The sequence below is a fragment of the Eutrema salsugineum genome, unplaced genomic scaffold (assembly GCF_000478725.1).
Source record: "Eutrema salsugineum unplaced genomic scaffold, Eutsalg1_0 scaffold_12, whole genome shotgun sequence".
Taxonomy (NCBI): domain Eukaryota; kingdom Viridiplantae; phylum Streptophyta; class Magnoliopsida; order Brassicales; family Brassicaceae; genus Eutrema; species Eutrema salsugineum.
In genome coordinates, this window is record NW_006256895.1 from 10,867,698 (window position 1) to 10,886,113 (window position 18,416).

The 18,416-nt window shown below is 38.0% G+C and overlaps 5 protein-coding genes across 7 annotated transcripts; 3 read left to right on the plus strand and 2 right to left on the minus strand.

Moving 5' to 3' along the window:
- The first annotated feature begins 2,045 nt into the window (after positions 1 to 2,045).
- LOC18025579 (diacylglycerol kinase 5) lies at positions 2,046 to 5,959 on the plus strand. Of its 2 annotated transcripts, XM_006408965.2 has the most exons (12): positions 2,046 to 2,560; positions 2,648 to 2,764; positions 2,852 to 2,980; positions 3,063 to 3,148; positions 3,225 to 3,348; positions 3,439 to 3,487; positions 3,792 to 3,874; positions 4,108 to 4,175; positions 4,685 to 4,759; positions 4,985 to 5,072; positions 5,165 to 5,281; positions 5,397 to 5,959. In XM_006408965.2, the coding sequence occupies exons 1-12, from the start codon at positions 2,351 to 2,353 to the stop codon at positions 5,721 to 5,723; spliced, it is 1,473 nt and encodes a 490-aa protein (XP_006409028.1). In that variant the 5' UTR covers positions 2,046 to 2,350; the 3' UTR covers positions 5,724 to 5,959. The 2 variants fall into 2 exon arrangements, with proteins under 2 accessions (XP_006409028.1, XP_024015824.1); XM_024160056.1 differs by lacking the exon at positions 4,685 to 4,759.
- Positions 5,960 to 6,273: 314 nt separating this feature from the next.
- LOC18025580 (protein THYLAKOID FORMATION 1, chloroplastic) lies at positions 6,274 to 8,335 on the minus strand. Of its 2 annotated transcripts, none has more exons than XM_006408967.2 (5): positions 7,998 to 8,335; positions 7,530 to 7,800; positions 7,205 to 7,421; positions 6,755 to 6,870; positions 6,274 to 6,559 (listed from the first exon to the last, which is right to left on the minus strand). In XM_006408967.2, exons 1-5 carry the CDS (start codon positions 8,191 to 8,193, stop codon positions 6,439 to 6,441), a joined length of 921 nt encoding a protein of 306 aa, XP_006409030.1. In that variant the 5' UTR covers positions 8,194 to 8,335; the 3' UTR covers positions 6,274 to 6,438. The 2 variants fall into 2 exon arrangements, with proteins under 2 accessions (XP_006409030.1, XP_006409029.1); XM_006408966.2 differs by having other exon boundaries at positions 7,530 to 7,797; positions 7,998 to 8,313.
- Positions 8,336 to 8,800: 465 nt separating this feature from the next.
- Positions 8,801 to 9,850, minus strand: LOC18025581 (ethylene-responsive transcription factor ERF053). Its single transcript, XM_024160212.1, is given in 3 exon segments — positions 8,801 to 9,160; positions 9,162 to 9,295; positions 9,355 to 9,850. Coding segments are annotated over 3 exon segments (990 nt in total).
- Positions 9,851 to 12,604: 2,754 nt separating this feature from the next.
- Positions 12,605 to 13,321, plus strand: LOC112089227. The gene has a single exon (XM_024160213.1). The coding sequence runs from the start codon at positions 12,605 to 12,607 to the stop codon at positions 13,319 to 13,321; it is 717 nt and encodes a 238-aa protein (XP_024015981.1).
- Positions 13,322 to 15,048: 1,727 nt separating this feature from the next.
- On the plus strand, positions 15,049 to 17,929 carry LOC112089228. Its single transcript, XM_024160214.1, has 3 exons — positions 15,049 to 16,074; positions 16,365 to 17,237; positions 17,468 to 17,929. Exons 1-3 carry the CDS (start codon positions 15,049 to 15,051, stop codon positions 17,927 to 17,929), a joined length of 2,361 nt encoding a protein of 786 aa, XP_024015982.1.
- Positions 17,930 to 18,416: the final 487 nt, after the last annotated feature.

Sequence of the window (18,416 nt, forward strand, 5' to 3'; positions counted from 1 at the left end):
CCTAACCCTAAACCCTAAACCCTAAACCCTAAACCCTAAACCCTAAACCCTAAACCCTTTTATAAATATACTAAATAAAGACTATAATCCTCATCTATCTATTTCTCAAGTACTTTGTTACATTCTAGCTCTAGATTAATACAAAATGACTTAAACCCTAAACCCTAAACCCTAAACCCTAAACCCTAAACCAGTTAACTAAAATATTTAAAAATATCTTAAAATTAGTGAATAATCCCTATGAATAAAATTAATATATTTTATAAATATACTAAATAAAGGCTATAATCCTCATCTATCTATTTCTCAAGTACTTTGTTACATTCTAGCTCTAGATTAATACAAAATGACTTAACTACATTCCATAAACCATAAATCCTGGGCCCTAACCCTAAACCTTAAATCCTTAAATTCGTATATTTTTGAATGATTTTTGGCATTTTAATTCTCAAACATTTAACCACATTCTAGCTCTAGATTAATATAAACATACTTAAATATACTTTATACCTTAAATCCTATCCCTAAAGCCTAAACTTTGTATAACTAATTTTTTAAAAATGTTACTAGGTAAATTATTTATTTTTTAACTAGTAAATTTAAAGAACTCTATATTCATCATTAATTAGTTAGATAACTTTAATGAGATCTCAACTTTTGGATAATAAGGACAAGTAGAAACAAAACCTCTGCGGTCTAGTTCCTATATCCATATTGGTTGTATTTTTGTATCAAAACAACATAACTAAAATTTTCAAAAATACCTCAAAATCAGTGAACTAACACCTATGAAAATTCAATTTTATAAATAAATGGAATAACTAAAAAAAAATTATTGTGTTCATTTTATTTCTAGAGACATAACATCATTCAAACACTAAATTAATATTAACTAGACTAGCTTCAAAAATTATATTGCAACTTTATTATTTTTTATCAAATAATTTTCAAAAAACTCTATATATATCATGGCTAACCCTGATTTGCATGGATTATCAAAGATAAATAGGAATCCGAACCTCCACATACTAGTTTAGAAATTTCTGTAGAATGTATGTATTTATTAAAACAAGCTAACTAAAATATTTAAAAATATCTCAAAATTAGTGAATCTCTATGAAAATATTTAATATTTTTTATAAATACACTGAATAAAAAATATAATCATCATCTCTCTATTTCTCAAGTACCTCATTACATTCTAGCTCTAGATTAATAAAAACTAATTTAACTACATTCCACAACATAAACTCTAAGTCTTAGACCCTAACCCTAAGCCCTACGTCCTAACCCTAAGCCCTAACCCTAAACCCTAAATTCTTAAATTTGTATATTTTTAAATGACTTTTGGCATCTTAATTCTCAAACACTTAACCACATTCTAGCTCTAGATTAATAGAAATTTATTTAAATATATTCTATACCTTAAATCATATCCCTAAAGCCTAAACTTTGTATAACTAAACTTTTTTAAATGTTATTAGGTAAATTAATTATTTTTAACTAGTAAAGAAATTTATATTCATCATTAATTAGTTAGATAAGTTTTATGAAATCTTAACTTTTTGGATAATTAAGGACATGTAGAAAAAAAACATCTGCGGTATGGTTCCTATATCTATATAGGTTGTATTTTTGTATTAAAACAAGATAACTAAAATTTTCAAAAATACCTCAAGATTAGTAAACTAACACCTATGAAAATTCATTTTTTTGAATAAATGCCATAACTAAAAAAAACTTATTCTGCTCATTTTATTTCTAAATCTTTGAATTGTACACCGCATGATAAAACAAAATGCCTCCAAAGAAATCATGAAACTTCTACAATTTGATACCAATGGTTTTGTATCTAAAGTTTATTAATTTAAAAACCAAAATTCGAAAAAAGCCCTTGCAGTATTATGGGCTTTGTAAATCGGGTAGGCCTCTAAGGTAACGAGCCATATTTTGAAAAGCCCATTTAAGGTGGATGAACCTTACGCGGCGCATGACGACTGAGTCCGCGTCAGAAAAGGGGGCCAACTGCTCCGCGGCCGCCGTCGCTGCCAAGAATCTCGCACGTGAGGACCTTTCCTCATTCCCCCAAACCGCCAAGTATTCGATGAATCTTCTTCTTCTTCTTCTTCTTCTTCTTCTTCTTCATCTTCTTCTCTACTTTTTCCCCTTTTTATGAAGGTAAAACAAAGACAAGAATATCATTTTAAATTACGCCTCCTTTTCGGATCCCGATTCTTTGTCTTGTTCGTCTTCTTCCACGCTCTCTCCATCCAATCAAGTGCTCTTCATCCTTTCGGATCACAGATCCCATCTGATTCGGAAATTCAGTTGTTTTGATTTTGAATCCGTAATGGATAAATACGACGCTTTATCAGATTTTCTCAAGGAATTCTACATCCCTTCATACGTCCTCTCGCCGGAAGCAGAGGCTCCTCTGGCACTTCCCCGCAATGCTACTCCACCGGAGAGCCCCGTCCTTGTCTTCATCAACTCCAAAAGCGGTGGTCAGTTGGGTGGGGAACTCATTCTCACCTACCGTTATCTTCTCAATGACGAGCAGGTAATTTCTTCAGCGATTAATCTGGATCGTGTGTAGATGTTTGGACTTGTTTTCTTTCTGGTTATAATCACACACTTTCTGCCTCAGGTCTTTGATCTTGGGCAAGAGACTCCGGATAAGGTGCTCCGGAGAATCTATCTTAACCTGGAGAGGCTAAAAGATGATGATTTCGCTCGTCAGATTCGGGAGAAATTGAAAATCATTGTGAGTTTACCAACAATTGCAATCTCCCTTTAGCCAACGCCAAGGAACCCTATGTGTGTGCTCATTACCAAGGAAATTGGTCTTTAGGTTGCGGGAGGTGATGGAACTGCTGGCTGGCTCCTTGGAGTTGTATGTGACCTTAAATTATCACATCCTCCACCTATTGCCACCGTTCCTTTGGGTACAGGAAATAACCTTCCCTTTGCTTTTGGATGGGTGGGTAACACTTAATACTTGGGTACATGTTCATATGTTTCCTTACTATCACAAAGCGTTTCAATCTCTTGCTTTTCTTCAGGGTAAGAGAAATCCGGGAACAGATAGGACCTCGGTGGAGTCGTTTTTGGATCAAGTGTTCAAGGCCAAAGAGATGAAGATTGACAAGTATGTACATATCTCTCTTTTTTTCCATAGTTGAGAGTGTATCCCTAATTTTGTGAATACATTTCTCTACTTTAAGTTGGCACATACTTATGAGGATGAAGACTCCTAAAGAAGGCTCTTGTGAACCTCTTGCACCTCTTGAGTTACCACATTCTCTACATGCATTTCACCGTGTTTCCCCAACAGATGAACTGAATATGGTAGATAATCTCATCCTGTTTGCCTCCCACGGAATAACTGTATCATTTCTGCCATTTTGTCTTATATGGAATAACCCTTTACTCTCCCAGGAAGGTTACCACACATTTCGCGGGGGATTCTGGAATTACTTTAGCCTGGGTGAGAATTTTTGTTTGTACAAATGCTCATCTGCTTCCATTTAACTCTGGATAATCCTTAGTTTGTATAAGCATAACCACGGCGGTTGTGCTTCCCTTACGGAATTGTGATCTACCAGTGAGATGGTTGATGAGCTAGAAATCATAACTTACTATACTAATTATTTAATTAAACTGCCATCAAGGTGTTGGATTGTCTCTATAGCACGTGGCAGTGCTTTTCTTTTGTTAATATGGTCAATAATCATCTTGATTATCAATTTCCAAAGATAAATCCCCTTGAAAGCTCGATTGTGCTTGTTCAGGAATGGATGCTCAAATTTCGTATGCGTTTCATTCTGAGAGGAAGCTGCACCCTGAAAAGTTTAAGAATCAACTGGTTAATCAGGTACCTTGTTCTTGAAGTGTTGCTTATGCTTTTGGTCTGCTTACCCATTTCTTAGTAGTTTACCCTAAATGCTTTTGCTTGATTTTATTTTCGCCGATTTCGGGATGTGGAAGAAATAGTGATTCTGATTTGTTAACGCCTTCCCTTTTTCTTTCCTGATATTAAAACGAAAACAAGTAATAAATACTTTGCATTAGCTTCACATTCCATTTTTTTTTCTTTCAAAATGCCAGAGTACGTATGTAAAGCTTGGTTGCACGCAAGGATGGTTTTGTGCCTCTCTTTTCCACCCTGCTTCACGGTGAGTAAGATGTGAATATATTCTTCTTCCAGTTTCTCTGTTTTTCTATTCCTGAGCTTCAGCTCCCCCCCTCACAACTTCTCATTGTTTCCGGCATGGGAACTTCTTAGACATGCTCCAAAATTATTTTAATGCTCTGCAGCACTTCAGCCTCATCCTTTGTTTTAAGTATACTGTTATAGTGTCAGTAATTGGAAATTTGGCGACAATAGTTATTCTCTGCATACGTTCATTTCTCTGCTTGGGTCTCGTTGTGTGCTAAACCATGTCAACTTTGAATACTCGTCAACATCACTATACAAAAATGCATCTATGAGCACCTTATGTTCTACAGTCTATTTTTATTTTTTTTGGCTCAACTTTATAGTCTTAAATGAATGTAATTTATGGTGGTTATATTATGTCGGTAATGGAGTCCACATTTCTTACATTTCCAGTCTCTATCTGTAACCTGATTTCTGTTGCTCTCTTACACGATATAATGGACAGCTCTATGGCTTTCCCTGTAGGAACATAGCTCAGCTTGCAAAGGTTAAGATTGCAAATAAAAATGGGCAGTGGCATGACCTCCACATACCCCATAGGTAATGTTTATTCATCCAATCTAAATGATCCTGAGGGATCAATGGACTAAGTGTCTGTCATGAAGTCTATGTTGGATAGTCTTGGGAATTTTCTGTGTTGGATCTTTAACTAGATATACTTACAACTCAAATTGTGGCAAAGCAATGCCCGACTTTCTTGCAATATGCTGTTAAACCGCGAATATAAACTACTCCAGTTCCTGACATGTGTTTTTGCTCTCACAGCATCAGGTCCATTGTATGTCTGAATCTGCCCAGCTTTTCTGGAGGACTAAATCCTTGGGGCACACCAAATCCCAGGAAACAACGCGATGTAGGTCTTGAATTCTCTTGACATTCCAATTTTCTATATTTGTCTTTGCCATGGTAAAATAATAGGCATAATTCTTTCTTGTGACACAACAGAGAGACTTGACTCCACCATTCGTTGATGATGGCCTCATTGAGGTTGTTGGGTTTAGAAATGCTTGGCACGGTCTTGTCCTGCTTGCTCCAAATGGACACGGAACACGACTTGCCCAGGTAGTTATCGTACAGAAAGGAAGTGATAGACATACACACAGAGGCACATATCGATATGACGATTGAGTGCATACAAGTTATAACTTATCGAGCTGGATTACTCTTTTGTAACTAGGCAAACCGGATTCGCTTTGAATTTCACAAAGGTGCAACGGACCATACATTCATGAGGATGGATGGGGAGCCCTGGAAACAGCCACTGCCAATGGATGATAAAACGGTGATGATAGAGATTTCACATCTTGGCCAAGTGAATATGCTTGCAACTCATGACTGCCGATCCAGAAGCATGTACGACCCTTCAACACCACGCCATCAGGATGCCGCAGAAGAGTATGATGATAATGAAGACGACTCAGTGGCTGAAGAGGAATTTAGAAAGTTTGGTGCTGCAGATACCTTCAAGATTCCTGACGAGGTTGATATTTCTCACCTTAGTTAGACGATTAGCCGTTTTCACAGTTGTTTCTACGCATTCTTCCTCCGGTCTCTGATTTTTTTTTTTTTTTTAATTGGTCACATTTGTGTTCTCTTTCATAAAGGAAACAGCTAGCAGCAATTGGTACAGATTGGTACCCATCAATTTTTCTTTTCATTTTTCTTTAGTTGTTCAAGCTGAATGGTCGAGACAGTTATGTAATGTATCTGGATTTTATTTCAGCGCGGTTCCCTGTGCTATTCGTGCATGTGGTACAAACAAAAGGCGGAAGCTTTTATTAGATGTTAAAACTAAGAAGTGAAGTGTCTGTAATTCCTTTGCATGGAATCTGACTGTTGGAGGTTCATTCTGATGTTTTTTATAGGGAGAACACAATAATGAAAAAGGCAGGGGCTCAAGGAGAGGGAAATTTCATACATCATGGTTGGTCACATTCCCTCTGAAAGCAGCAACAAAATTCTCGTATGAGTAGAGACACGACACAACCCCATCAATGTATCTAATAACTGCATACCTGAATCGACATTTATGTAAAAACTCATAGAATCCAAACAGAGAGAAAGATCCTTGTCCATGTAAGGACCGGAGCAAACTTTACGCATTTGTCTGAAATGTTCTTAGAAATGAGCACATATATATAAATACATATATCTATATATCTTGGGCCAGGTAGTTCTGTTAAAGAACAAGAAAAATAATAAAAAGCACAATTGATTGTTTAGTATTTCCGTTCAACCAAGAAAGATGGATAATATAGGGTATCTACCCCGAGACACTTGGAGATTGTTTCGTTAGCTTTCTGGGATTCGGCGGCTCTTTCCCCCTGCTTCTTCTTCTCCCTGAGTAACCAGAAGTAAAAATATCCAAAGTTAACGTTCCACGACGCTAGATTTAACATACAAATCTTCCGATCACGATGGAAAACATGCGTATTGCTTTTCGGAAACCAAAAGTTTCATCATGCAGCAAGCATTATATTTGCCGAAATAGACAGTGGTTATAACGGGTGGATAGATAGGGTTTGGCATCAATACCTCTCGACATACTCCTTGAGTAATTCCTTGGCTTGGACTAGCTTTGACAGCAGGTTACGATACACATCGAGGTCCCGATCCACGCTTTTCTTGTTGATATTTAGGGATGCACAAAGCTGTTCCATGAGACACAGAGATCAAAATTACCTCTAGGGAGAATGTGACAAAGTCAGAAATAACGACACACTTGCACAATGCCAGGGAACATAATGGATATACAGACGTGCCATCTAAGCAAAACCTAGCGACATTCCTTCCTCTAGATCACCAAAATTAATATAGAATAGGATACAGAAAGGCAACGCAAAACCGAAATTGGTGAAACGCATCAGTCCATCACACGACTGATGCAAAAACTTTCGGCAGATTGAAGATGCTATCACATATAATTAAGCCCTGAATTTAGATTATAAAAGAAAAAAGAAAAAAAAGAAAAACAAATAGTATGACCTTGTCCAAGACAGTTGGATCAGTTGCACTTGCAAGCTCAAGCAAACGAAAGAGGCCAACTGCGAAGAACCTGCTGTAACTGAAGCCCTCTTTACTACCAGCTCTTGCTGCAATGTCCTTAAGGATTGCTTCAACTTCTCCGTCCCTAGAGGAAAAGTCAACTAATGAAGCAGAAGTCTGACTTCGGGCCCATTCCTCCATCTTCTGCGCATCAATTCTGTGGTGAGGAAGAAGAAGAAAAAAAACGAAAAAGGTGCACAATTTTGTTATACTCTTTGAACAAGACAATTTAGAGGAGGAGAGGGAAGCAGCAATGAGAGCTAACCGGTATTGTTTAGGATCCTCATTCAAAGCTTCAACGTAAGCTTTAAAAATGGCATCTCGATCCTGGTCGCTAGGATATCCGTCCATGAGCTGATCATATACAGTGACAAAGCCAAGGGCAAAGACAGGATCGTAACGGTAAGTCCTCTTGTACCTCATCAAATGCTGCTGTACAATGAGCTCCTGCAAAACCGTGTTGTAGATACTGGGGATGGGTCGCTTGTAGGCTTTTAGGAAATTTGACTTTGTCTCGGATACCGGAGGTACATCTTCTGACAACCCAATAAGCATATAAAAGAGTTGTGAGTAGTTTTTCAAATGTCGCATGCGTAAAGAGTTTTGCTCATCCCAGAATACATAATTGATTAATAGATAAACCAAGGATTGCCAAATGCAATGTGACAAAACATAAGCGAATTAATGAAAGTGGAAAGAGAGAAAGAGAGAGAGAGAGAGGAGAGGAATTCACCGGTAACACTGGACATGCAGTGGATAATAGATCTCGAAGAAGAAGTGGAAGCCCTAGAAAAACTCAACGAGTGGCGAGAAAACCTCCTGCAGATGGCGGAGGCGGAGACGGAGGCGAGAGGACGACAAGGCGCGAAATTGGAAATCTTGTCCGATTGACCCAACGCCGGAAAGGAAAGAGAAGCGATTGCAGCCATTTGAGAAGGAAAGGAGAAAGAGATAAAATTGAGAGTTAGTTGTTTTGGGATTTTGGGGGAGAGGATGGCTCAATCAATCAAGTGATAGCTGCCATGGCTGGTTGGATCTTCTGAGTTTGGACTTGGGAGAGCTTATCTTTCCAACTCCACGAGTTGTCACAAGTATGACACGTGTCTCCTTCTGTGCGTGTTAACACTAGGCCCGGAAGATGGCCCGTTTGCTTTGTTTTTGCTCTAAAACCCGCTCCAAGTAACAAAAGCCCATAAAATGCCTTAGTCACAAAAACTTTTGTTTAGTGGATAACTTATTAGACATATAATAATACTATATATAATATTTCATCATCCACTAATGAATCTCAAATCTACTTTCTACTGAAAGCATAAGATGGAAGTACAAACACTAACGAAATTTATACATAATAATGGTATTGAACAAAATGGATTGACCCATTATGGTAATAGAGAATCAGAATGTGTGACTGTAAATTATGCAGGGATTGGAGATAACAAAATAAGGACAGTCTCCATCCAAATCATAAAGAGCATACGAACTAAGTACTAACCAAGCATCTATATAACAAGTGAAGGTGCAGAGCAAAGAGTTTTAATTTTGTGGGGGTTCCTGATCTTCCTTCTCCTTGTGGTTATAAGAAATGGAAAAATGGTAATCATCCCAGATAGTGCTTCCAGGTCCCCAATCCTTTGGAATTGCATTGAACCATGCCTCAGCCCAACCCGTCTCTTCGCTCGCCACTTCAATGTTCGAATTATCATCCCTTCTCTCGCTTGCCTCATCACTAGCAGCAGTTGGCATTTCACACTGTTTCTAATACACTGGAGTTGACTCTTGTTTATTCAGAAAAAGCTCCGAAAAATTAAGCCTGGTGGTCTCTTCCCTTAGCTTGAAGGCTTCCCGGTCATAGGCCATGGCAGCTTCCTCTGCTGTATTGAATATCCCAAACCAAGAGACGTGTTATGTTTCTTGGCTTACGGATCTCGGTGACCCATTTACCCCAGTGTCGTTGTCTAACCCCTCTGTACAGCTTGGTGGCGCTCAAAGGTTGGATTGGTGGCCTTGCCAGTGCCAGAAGCAAATCACCTTCTTGTCTTAACATTTTCATCATCATCATCATTATTCCATCATTATTCCGCTCGGGCTCAGATTCAGAATGTCTCTCCAGTACTGCAGTAGGTTTTGCTGTTGTTGTTGCTGCTGTTGTTGTGCGTTTAAAAATTGCTGCACATGCAGTTGAGGACCAAACGAGATCATATGTGTCTGCCTTGCAGGGTCATTCGTACTCGGGTAAGAAAACTGTTTATGATTCTGTATAATTGGAGCAAGGGAAAACAGAAAAGCGACCTTCGAAGAAGCCACAAGGGAAGAAGTTGTTGGCGGCTGATCAGGTGTAGCATAGGAAGAGGATAAGAGATAAGGATTGTGCCGGTCAAGGGTCCTAGCCTTTTTTAGGCTTCTCTGGGATGTCGAGGAAGCTTTTCCAAAATATGGCTTCCAAATGTCGGATGCATAACCCAAATCTTTACTCTTAACTCTATTAGATTGGAGCTTATCTTCCAACTCCAACTCATTTATTTTCTCTGTTTTGTTGGTACTGAGGCTCCTGATGGATTTTCCCTTGTTCTTAGCACTAACCATAAATGACCTTCTATTTTTTATCTTTTACTGGTAACAAAATAAAAGAATTAAGAATATGCTAGAAAATGGTCCACTGGAAATATGTAAAAAAAATGTTTGTCTTATCGAAAACAGAGGAAGAGCCAGAGAGACTGCAAGAAAGTTGTGTTGTGCGGTTATGAAATGGTTTTCCCCTATATATCAGAGCCGTGGGGTCTTAACTAACTGAAAGATGTTGACATATATCACTAAGCAAAATACTCAACCCCTGGCTGGCTCTTAGGTCTTATCATGCACTCCTCTGTTTCCTTTGGACGGTGAAACATTCTTTTTTTTTCTTATAAATTATTATAAATGTGTTTGCACGCATTTGATGGTAGTATATGGTCGGCTAATCGCGGCTAAGAATAACATGAGATGAGACTGAAGCAATTAATTACGACGTCACCTGTGTTTTCTAGTTAGAGGTTCATCATCATCCCTCAAATTCAAAGCTTAGCAATTGTTGGTCAAAGTCAGCTGTGCCTTTTCTTATTTTCTTTACTTTTTGACAAAAGGTATTCAATAAAAATGCATCATAACTATTACAAGCTATGATCTTTTTGGATCATACAGTTGGCAGAGATGGATGAGCCTAAAAGACAGTCTTGCTTTAGGCTTATTTGTTCTTATGACATTTTATAACTTTCAATAAAATATCTCATCCAACATCATTTTTGTCCCATGTTTCAACAAACTCAATAAAATATCTCTTGTACCCATAACCCATTGTGATTTCAGTATCACCTTACATATATGGATAAGTACAGTTTCTATGTTATAATTTTTTTAAAAAGACTAGACAACTGCTTGGATCCATAAGCTTCTAGTACCAATTGGGTTAGATCAATTTATTACTAGAAGTTGAAGTCGGTCGTTATAACGATTAAACCTTGAAACTGAATGTTTTCAAATATCATGTTTTCCCGATCCCAACACATACATCGATAGAGTAGATATCACAAGGATATATGGAATAAACAAATCAGGAACTAACTAACAAATTTAAAGATTTAACACACACACATACACACAAAAAAACAAATTTAAGGAAATTGTTTGTGATAATGGAGAAATATATGTAATTAGCATAAGATCAAATTACTTTATTGTTTTCCATGGGGCATATCAAGATGACGGGAATGCTAAGAGGTGGGGAACCTAAACTTTCGGCAGAAGAAATACATAAAATCTAAACAAATAAATTTAAAATACAGAGATAAAAAGGGGTTCATATCATCACAAGAAGTCAACAGCTTAAAGCTTAAAAGTCGGTGAAGGAATGGGTCAGCTCTCTCCACTTCTCCACTTTCCCTCTTCTCTCACTCCAATCATATAACCTAGTCTGTTTCATTCAAACTAAAAAAAGGGAGGATTACTACACTAACCTTAGAAATTATCTATATTACTGGTTCGACGTACTTTTATTTTTTTTACAAAACTAACCTAGCATACCCAAAACACCCTTTTCGCCTTTGTTGAAAAAAACCTTATTACGAAAATGCCATTACTTTTTTAATGCCACGTAGGCAGATTTATGCGCTCAAAAATTAATAAGTCTACCAAGCAATGACGGTAGACTTATGAAAATTTGGTCAACGCAGAAATTTTGTTGGTAGAGTTATTAGGGCGATGGTAGATTTGTTCAAGAGTTGGTAGAGTTTTTAAATGTTGGTAGACTTTTTTTGGTAGAGTTTTGACGATGAGAGGTAGATTTATTATGTTTCGGTAGATTTGTTGTTATGAATAGCAGACTTGTCAAAAGTTTTGGTAGACTTGTTAACAAAAGCGTTGACTTTCTCGCATAGTTGACTTTTTCGGTAGATTTATTGACAATGAAGTAGATTTATTTTCTGAGTTGGTAGACTTATTTCCTTTAGCGGTAGATTTATGTGAAAAAAGTTGTCAATACGTGCGGTAGATATATCTGTTTAATGGTAGAGTTATATATAGTTGGTAGAGTTTTAGCTATTGTAGTAGATTTGTTTGACTTGTGGTAGACTTGTTTCACTTAAAATTCATTCCGGTGAGTGGTAGATTATATGTTACATGAGGTAGACTTAAAAACTGTTGGTAGATTTATTTGTTTTGTGGTAGATATGTTTGTTTTGTGGTAGACTTATATTTTAAATAAATTTCATTCTGATTTGTGGTAGAGTAATAATGACATGAAGTAGACTTACAAGATGTTGGTAGATTTGTTTGTATGTTTGGTAGAGTTTATGTAATCTGGTAGACTTATCGGCCGTATGGTAGACTTTTTGAAATAACAATGTGGTAGATTAATTAAGTTTGGTATTTACAGAGTTAACCTTGATCTGGTAGACATATGACATGCTTATGGTAGACTTGTTTATATGGTAGAGTTATTTGTCATGCTTGAAGTAGACTTAGTAGTTAATGTTTGGCAGACATTTGTCTTTATGGAGTAAAATTACTTTTTTGTCCAAAAGAATTGTTCTATGTACAAAAAAACCTACTGTTTGGTAGACTTATGGTTGCAGTGTTGTACATCTTGCAATTTTCGTCCATATGGTAGACTTATGGTAACGGTAACCATAAACCGTTACCAACGAACCGTCGCATCGATTTAGAGAACTTCTCTTGATGCATTTTCCAACGAACAGTCGCATCGATTTCGAGAACTTCTATTGACTCGAGTCGCTTCAAGTTCTCTTGTGAGTTCTCTATAAATACCACAACCGAGACGATTCATTTCCCATCCCGCTAAACCCTATGGCGAATCTCGAGTCGCTTCCTTCTGATCTTTTGTACGAGATATTGTTAAAAATATCTTCAAACTCGTATGCGGATCTTTGTCTTGCAAAAGTTTCGTCCAAAACACTTAACAACATCTCTAACGAAGCAGGTTTTCTTAGGAATGTTGATTTAATCAACATTATCTTGCCGTGGAAGTGGGATGTTCATGGAAGGGTCGGTGCATTCTTCAGTCGGTGCTTGGCGGCAGGAAATCCATCCGCACAATTGCGAAGAGGTTTATCGCTGATTTTCTTCGAACACAACCTCCAAGCAGGGTGTGATTTCATTCAAATGGCATCAGACAACGGATTTCTCATGGGTAAATACTGCCACACTATGTTACATCTAACCATGGATGGCACATCAGAGGTATTCAACTCTGTTAAAGCTCTCTCCCGGGAAGATGCAAAGAAAATGAGATTGACAATGGAAAAGATCTTCATGCCTGCGTTCAATTTCCAGAAGCCCGAGGAACTGGTGGAAATGGTTTTCCAGGCTTATAAAAAGTCTTTAAGTACAAGGATTTGTGGTTGTCTCAAAGTACCAGACATGCAATGGATGGGAGATGAATACCTGCTAGAGACGTATGGGGATCAACTTTGTGAATCCTGCTTCTGGAAATTGGAGTGTGCCAATTTCTGGTGGGTAGTACCGTCGTTTGCTATGGATTGGCCACGTTTTTTGCATCAGTAGTTGTACTTTCATGTTTGTTGACAGACTTCTGTTAAGTAGATTTGTTTTTATTATGAAGTAGACTTATGAAAGTTATGTTGTGTTATTTATGTTGTGTTATTCATTTCGAAAGCTATTAATTATAACAAATCTACCATCAATATAATATAAGTCTACCATTTGTTCGACTGTAATTGGGAACATGACAAGTCTTTTACAACAAATCTACCAACAATTTAATATAAGTCTACCATTCGACTTAATATAAATCTACTAATCATAAGGAAACGGACTTGTACTTAACATATACGCAATGGCTGCAAACACGAACAGCAACGCCAGCATCAAGTAGTGGTCACCCCTGGCGTTTTGCTCCATCATCCAAACAAAGTCGCCTTGAAGCCGGAGTATCTCATCTTTCATTTCCCGAATGTCTCCGACCAAGTCATTGCATTCCATAGACCTCTCCAATGACTGGAAACGATTCTCCAAACGCATGAAACGAGGATCAAAAGCTTGAACCCTGCTAAGCTCTTGCAATTTCTCCTTATTCTGCTCAAGGCCAATCTTCAACCGTTCCAATTCCTCTGTAACAGCCTCATCCCACCATTTCCAGATATGGTGTGGATTCCCCTACATACATCAGGCCAATCTCATATGGTATGGATATTTTTAAGAAAACTTATGACAAATACTCAAGCTACTTACCTTCTTCAACCAGAATGGACAAGTGTAGTACCTACGGCCAGGTGTTGCGGGCGTATCACCAGGCATTGATTTGAGGATCATATCCCGACCACAATAACACTTCTCTTGAATCCCAAAGTCCCCAAAACCCGACCACTTTAACGTATCCATTTCCGGCTCTTCAGAAGAGCTGTCGCTATAGCTCGGCATTGTCTGTGTCGATAAGAAAAGTACTAAACAACACAAATCAAAATAAACAAAAGTCTACTATAAATATTTAAAGTCTACCATCAGCATATAAAGTCTACCATAAAACCAGAAAAGTCTACTATAAATGAAAATACGTAAACTCTACTACATATTTAAAAAGTCTACCACTCACACAAAAACTAGGGTTTCTGGGTTTAGGCATACAGCCGCCGATAGCCGAGAAACAACCTTTCGACGACGAAATAGATGCATTTTATCACTTTTACTAAAGCAGGACGACTTTTAGTTTGAACATGAACCCCACCAATGATAGAAAACTCCAATAATCTATAACAAAAGTCGTTTAATGCTATGAACACTAAATGTTTACCGCGGTTATAAATGTTCATACCAAATAATGTGTGAGTACTCCTTCGCCGTCGGTGGAATCGACGAAGCCAAGACGTCGCTATTACCGTTTGAACTCGTTTATATCGCAAGACCAGCTGATTTATATCGAAACTCGCTCATAAGTTTATGTTTTCTGCTGGGTTTTCACCTCCTTTAAATGTACTGTACTTTAGTTGGTAGAGCTATAAACATTACAAGTACATATGTTTTATTAATGGTAGACTTAGTGACCTATATGGTAGATTTGTTTGTAAATTGTTAGATTCAATATCAATGTGGTAGACTTAGTTATCGGGCAGTGCGATTTTACTTTTTTGCCCTGTATGTATTGTCTAAAGTACGGAACAAAACCAGAGTCCATCTTCAACCTCTAGGTTTCGCCGTCGAGCTGTTAAACTTGGGATAACTCTTGATTTTTTCCTTCTACTTCGATCTTGTGCCTCTTATCCACTTTTATATTCATGGATCAAGTTGTTTTGGTTTGTGGTAACTGGGTTTTAAAGAAAACGAGGTGGGTCTTCATCGTAGATCAGTCCAGGAGATGTAGTTTTATAGGGATAGACCGCAAAACGTCCTTTGCTGATTTGGTTGAAATCGCATATGAAGATTTCGGGTTGGATCAACATCTTTATGAGCTTCAGTTCAGCTATATGTTGTCGTCTGAAGTCCGGCGGAAATTACCTCTGGATACACCTCCTGTGTTTGTTGGTAATTCAAGACAGCTGCAGAGTTTTTTGCATCAATTCCAGAACGAAAACGAAACGGTTCGTTTATGTGTTGAGATCAAAGAAAAAGTTCAGAAGGGAGTTGTTGATGAAGACGAAGATCGAGATGCATGTCCTAGTCTAGTCCCTGAAGAACAAGTGCGCCAAGATCGTCCGCAACAAGGTGTTGAAGTTGGACAAGACGAAGAAATGCATGATGAAGAAGAGGATTTGTCAACCAGATTTGATGGATGCGAAGATCCTGATGGTGCAAGTTCCGATGACGAAGAGTACGGTAGACGTGAGAAACGTCCAGATGGTGAAAGTTCAGATGAGGAGGAGTCGCTAAATCTACCATCGAAGAAAAGGGGACCGACTACAATTCCCGACTTTCAAAGTCTAGAGCTTTCATCTTTAGACTTAGCCGTTGGCCAGCGTTATGAAACAAAAGAGGACTTCGAGATGCGACTCAAAATTCTTTCCATTGCTCACAAATTCGACTACAATGTAGATCATTCGAGTAAGAAATTGCTAACTGTTAAGTGTTGGGTAGATGGTTGCAAATGGAGGGTTCGCGCTTCAACTGTTGGGAGCAGCAAATGTTTTTGGGTTAAAACTTATACTCGAGAACACACGTGTTCTGTGACTGTGCGATCACAACGCACCTGCCATGCAACCCATGAGGTTCTAGGCCGTCTATATAAGGACTTCGTCGGCGGTGTTGGCCCAAAAGTCTTACCAAATCACGTCGCCGAAGCTCTGACCAAACGATATAGTATAAAGGTATGTGGTAGAGTTATATTATTTCTTTGGTAGAGTTATTATCTCTTTTAGTAGACTTTTATTATTTTGGTAGAGTTATTAGCTCAATTGGTAGACTTTTTTTATTTTTTGGTAGAGTTATTAGCTCAATTGGTAGACTTATTTTATATTTTGGTAGAGTTATTAGCTCATTTGGTAGACTTATATAATTTATTTGGTAGAGTTATTATCTAGCATGGTAGAGTTATTATCTTTATGGTAGAGTTATTATCTTATTTCGTAGATTTCACTATATTATTTCTCATTATCAGGTTGACTATTGGAAAGCACATCGGGCCCTAAAGTATGCTCGAGAACTAGTATCAGGGACGTCTGAAAGTGGTTATGAAGATCTGCCTTCATACTTATATATGATTCGGCGAGCAAATCCGGGTACACTAATCAAGCTAGAAGTTGATGAGGAAGATAGATTCAAATTTATGTTCCTCTCATTTGGCGCAAGCATACAGGGGTTTCCCTTCATGAGGAAAGTGGTAGTGGTCGACGGTACGTTTTTACATGGAAAATACAAAGGTACACTACTACTCGCCACCACGCAAGATGGAAACTTCAGCATTTTTCCCGTAGCCTTTGCTGTTGTTGATACTGAGAACGATGAGTCTTGGGAATGGTTTTTTACACAACTACACCGTGTTATTCCTGATGATGAAGGACTTGCCATTATTTCTGATAGGCATAAATCCATAGGAAATGCTATAGGGAAGGTTTATCCTCTTGCTAGTCGGGGTATTTGTACATATCATCTCCATAAGAACATTATGGTGAAATTCAGAGGCGCTGAAACATTCAAGCTTGTTAAGAAGGCTGCCACTGCTTATAGACTTCTCGAGTTCAATGCCCTTTTTGCTCAGATTCAAGAGGCAAATCCTGCACTGCATGCATACTTGGTGAAGACAGATATTTGTATGTGGAGTCGTGTACACTTCCAAGGTGATAGGTACAATTTCACCACTAGCAACATAGCGGAGTCATTAAACAAGGTGCTATCTGCTGCAAGAGGTAAGCCTATCGTACGACTAGTGGATGATATAAGGAGTCTCCTGACCAGGTGGTTTGCTAAAAGATGTGTGAATGCCAATAACATGGCTACCACTCTAACAACGGGCGTTGAAAAGTTGCTGGAGGTAGACACTACTTTACCTTGTAGACTTTCTATTATTTGGTAGACTTGTATCTGCTATTAGGTAGACTTTCTATTATTTGGTAGACTTGTATCTGCTATTAGGTAGACTTTCTATTATTTGGTAGACTTGGTACACTTATCTCTGTTATTAAGTAGACTTTAATTATTTGGTAAAGTTATTACTTCTATGTGGTAGACTTATATAACTTCTAAATAATTCCTTGCTGACAGGCTAGAGTTGAAGATGCAAAACTCTTACCTGTGCAAGAGATTGATCAGCATCGTACAGAGGTTTTAGGCACAACATCTGCACATGTTGTCAATTTAACGGAGAAAACATGTACTTGTCGACGGTTTGATTTGGATAAAATTCCTTGCGTACATGCCATAGCCGCCGCCGATAGGAGGAAGTTGTCGCCGATCTCTCTTTGCCATCATTACTACCACACTAGTTACTTGCAACAAGCGTATGCTGTTAGTGTGATGCCAAGAGACGTAGCACTCCCTGTGCCAGATGAAGTAGCAACCAAAATTTGTCTCCCGCGTGATGTTCGCAACCGACCTGGCAGGCCAAAGAAAATTCGGATTAAGGGTGCGTTCGAGGCCGCCATGGCGAGTAAACGTCCTCGGAAGATCCCCAAATGTGGTAACTGTTGCCAAGGCGGACATAATCGCCTAACTTGTCGAGCTTAGTTGACAAATCGAAAACCTTGTATTTGTACTATTATAGACTGCAATAATCCGCTTAAAAACCTTGTTTTATGTACTTGTAAATCTGGAACTTGTTTTATCTAAACTCTACTATTTTACAATAATAAATCTACCAATCATGTTATAAATCTACCAATATTGCAATAAATCTACCAATCATGTTATAAATCTACCATTCATGGAATAAATCTACCAATCATGTTATAAATCTACCAATATTGCAATAAATCTACCAATCATGTTATAAATCTACCATTCATGCAATAAATCTACCAATCATGTTATAAATCTACAAAGCAGGTTCCTTTTACAGCCATGGCGAGTCGCTTTAAATTCCAAAACACAAGCGACGTCTAAATTCCAAAAGACCACCAAAGAGGCTGGCTATGAGTAATAAATCGGCCAAAATACAACATCCGATACCAAAACTCTACCAATTAGTTTGGATCTGAGTATTAAATCTACCAAA

Bases quoted from the DNA above. Each gene is read 5' to 3' on its own strand.
- LOC112089228 (XM_024160214.1), top strand. From the start codon at position 15,049: ATGGATCAAGTTGTTTTGGTTTGTGGTAACTGGGTTTTAAAGAAAACG. The intron at 16,075-16,364 runs GTATGTGGTAGA...TCTCATTATCAG, and splicing joins CCAAACGATATAGTATAAAG to GTTGACTATTGGAAAGCACA. The intron at 17,238-17,467 runs GTAGACACTACT...CCTTGCTGACAG, and splicing joins GCGTTGAAAAGTTGCTGGAG to GCTAGAGTTGAAGATGCAAA.
- LOC18025580 (XM_006408967.2), bottom strand. From the start codon at position 8,193: ATGGCTGCAATCGCTTCTCTTTCCTTTCCGGCGTTGGGTCAATCGGAC. The intron at 7,801-7,997 runs GTGAATTCCTCT...TTGGGTTGTCAG, and splicing joins CTGCATGTCCAGTGTTACCG to AAGATGTACCTCCGGTATCC. The intron at 6,560-6,754 runs GTATTGATGCCA...CTGGTTACTCAG, and splicing joins CTCAAGGAGTATGTCGAGAG to GGAGAAGAAGAAGCAGGGGG.
- LOC112089227 (XM_024160213.1), top strand. From the start codon at position 12,605: ATGGCGAATCTCGAGTCGCTTCCTTCTGATCTTTTGTACGAGATATTG.
- LOC18025579 (XM_006408965.2), top strand. From the start codon at position 2,351: ATGGATAAATACGACGCTTTATCAGATTTTCTCAAGGAATTCTACATC. The intron at 2,765-2,851 runs GTGAGTTTACCA...ATTGGTCTTTAG, and splicing joins GGGAGAAATTGAAAATCATT to GTTGCGGGAGGTGATGGAAC. The intron at 2,981-3,062 runs GTGGGTAACACT...GCTTTTCTTCAG, and splicing joins TTCCCTTTGCTTTTGGATGG to GGTAAGAGAAATCCGGGAAC.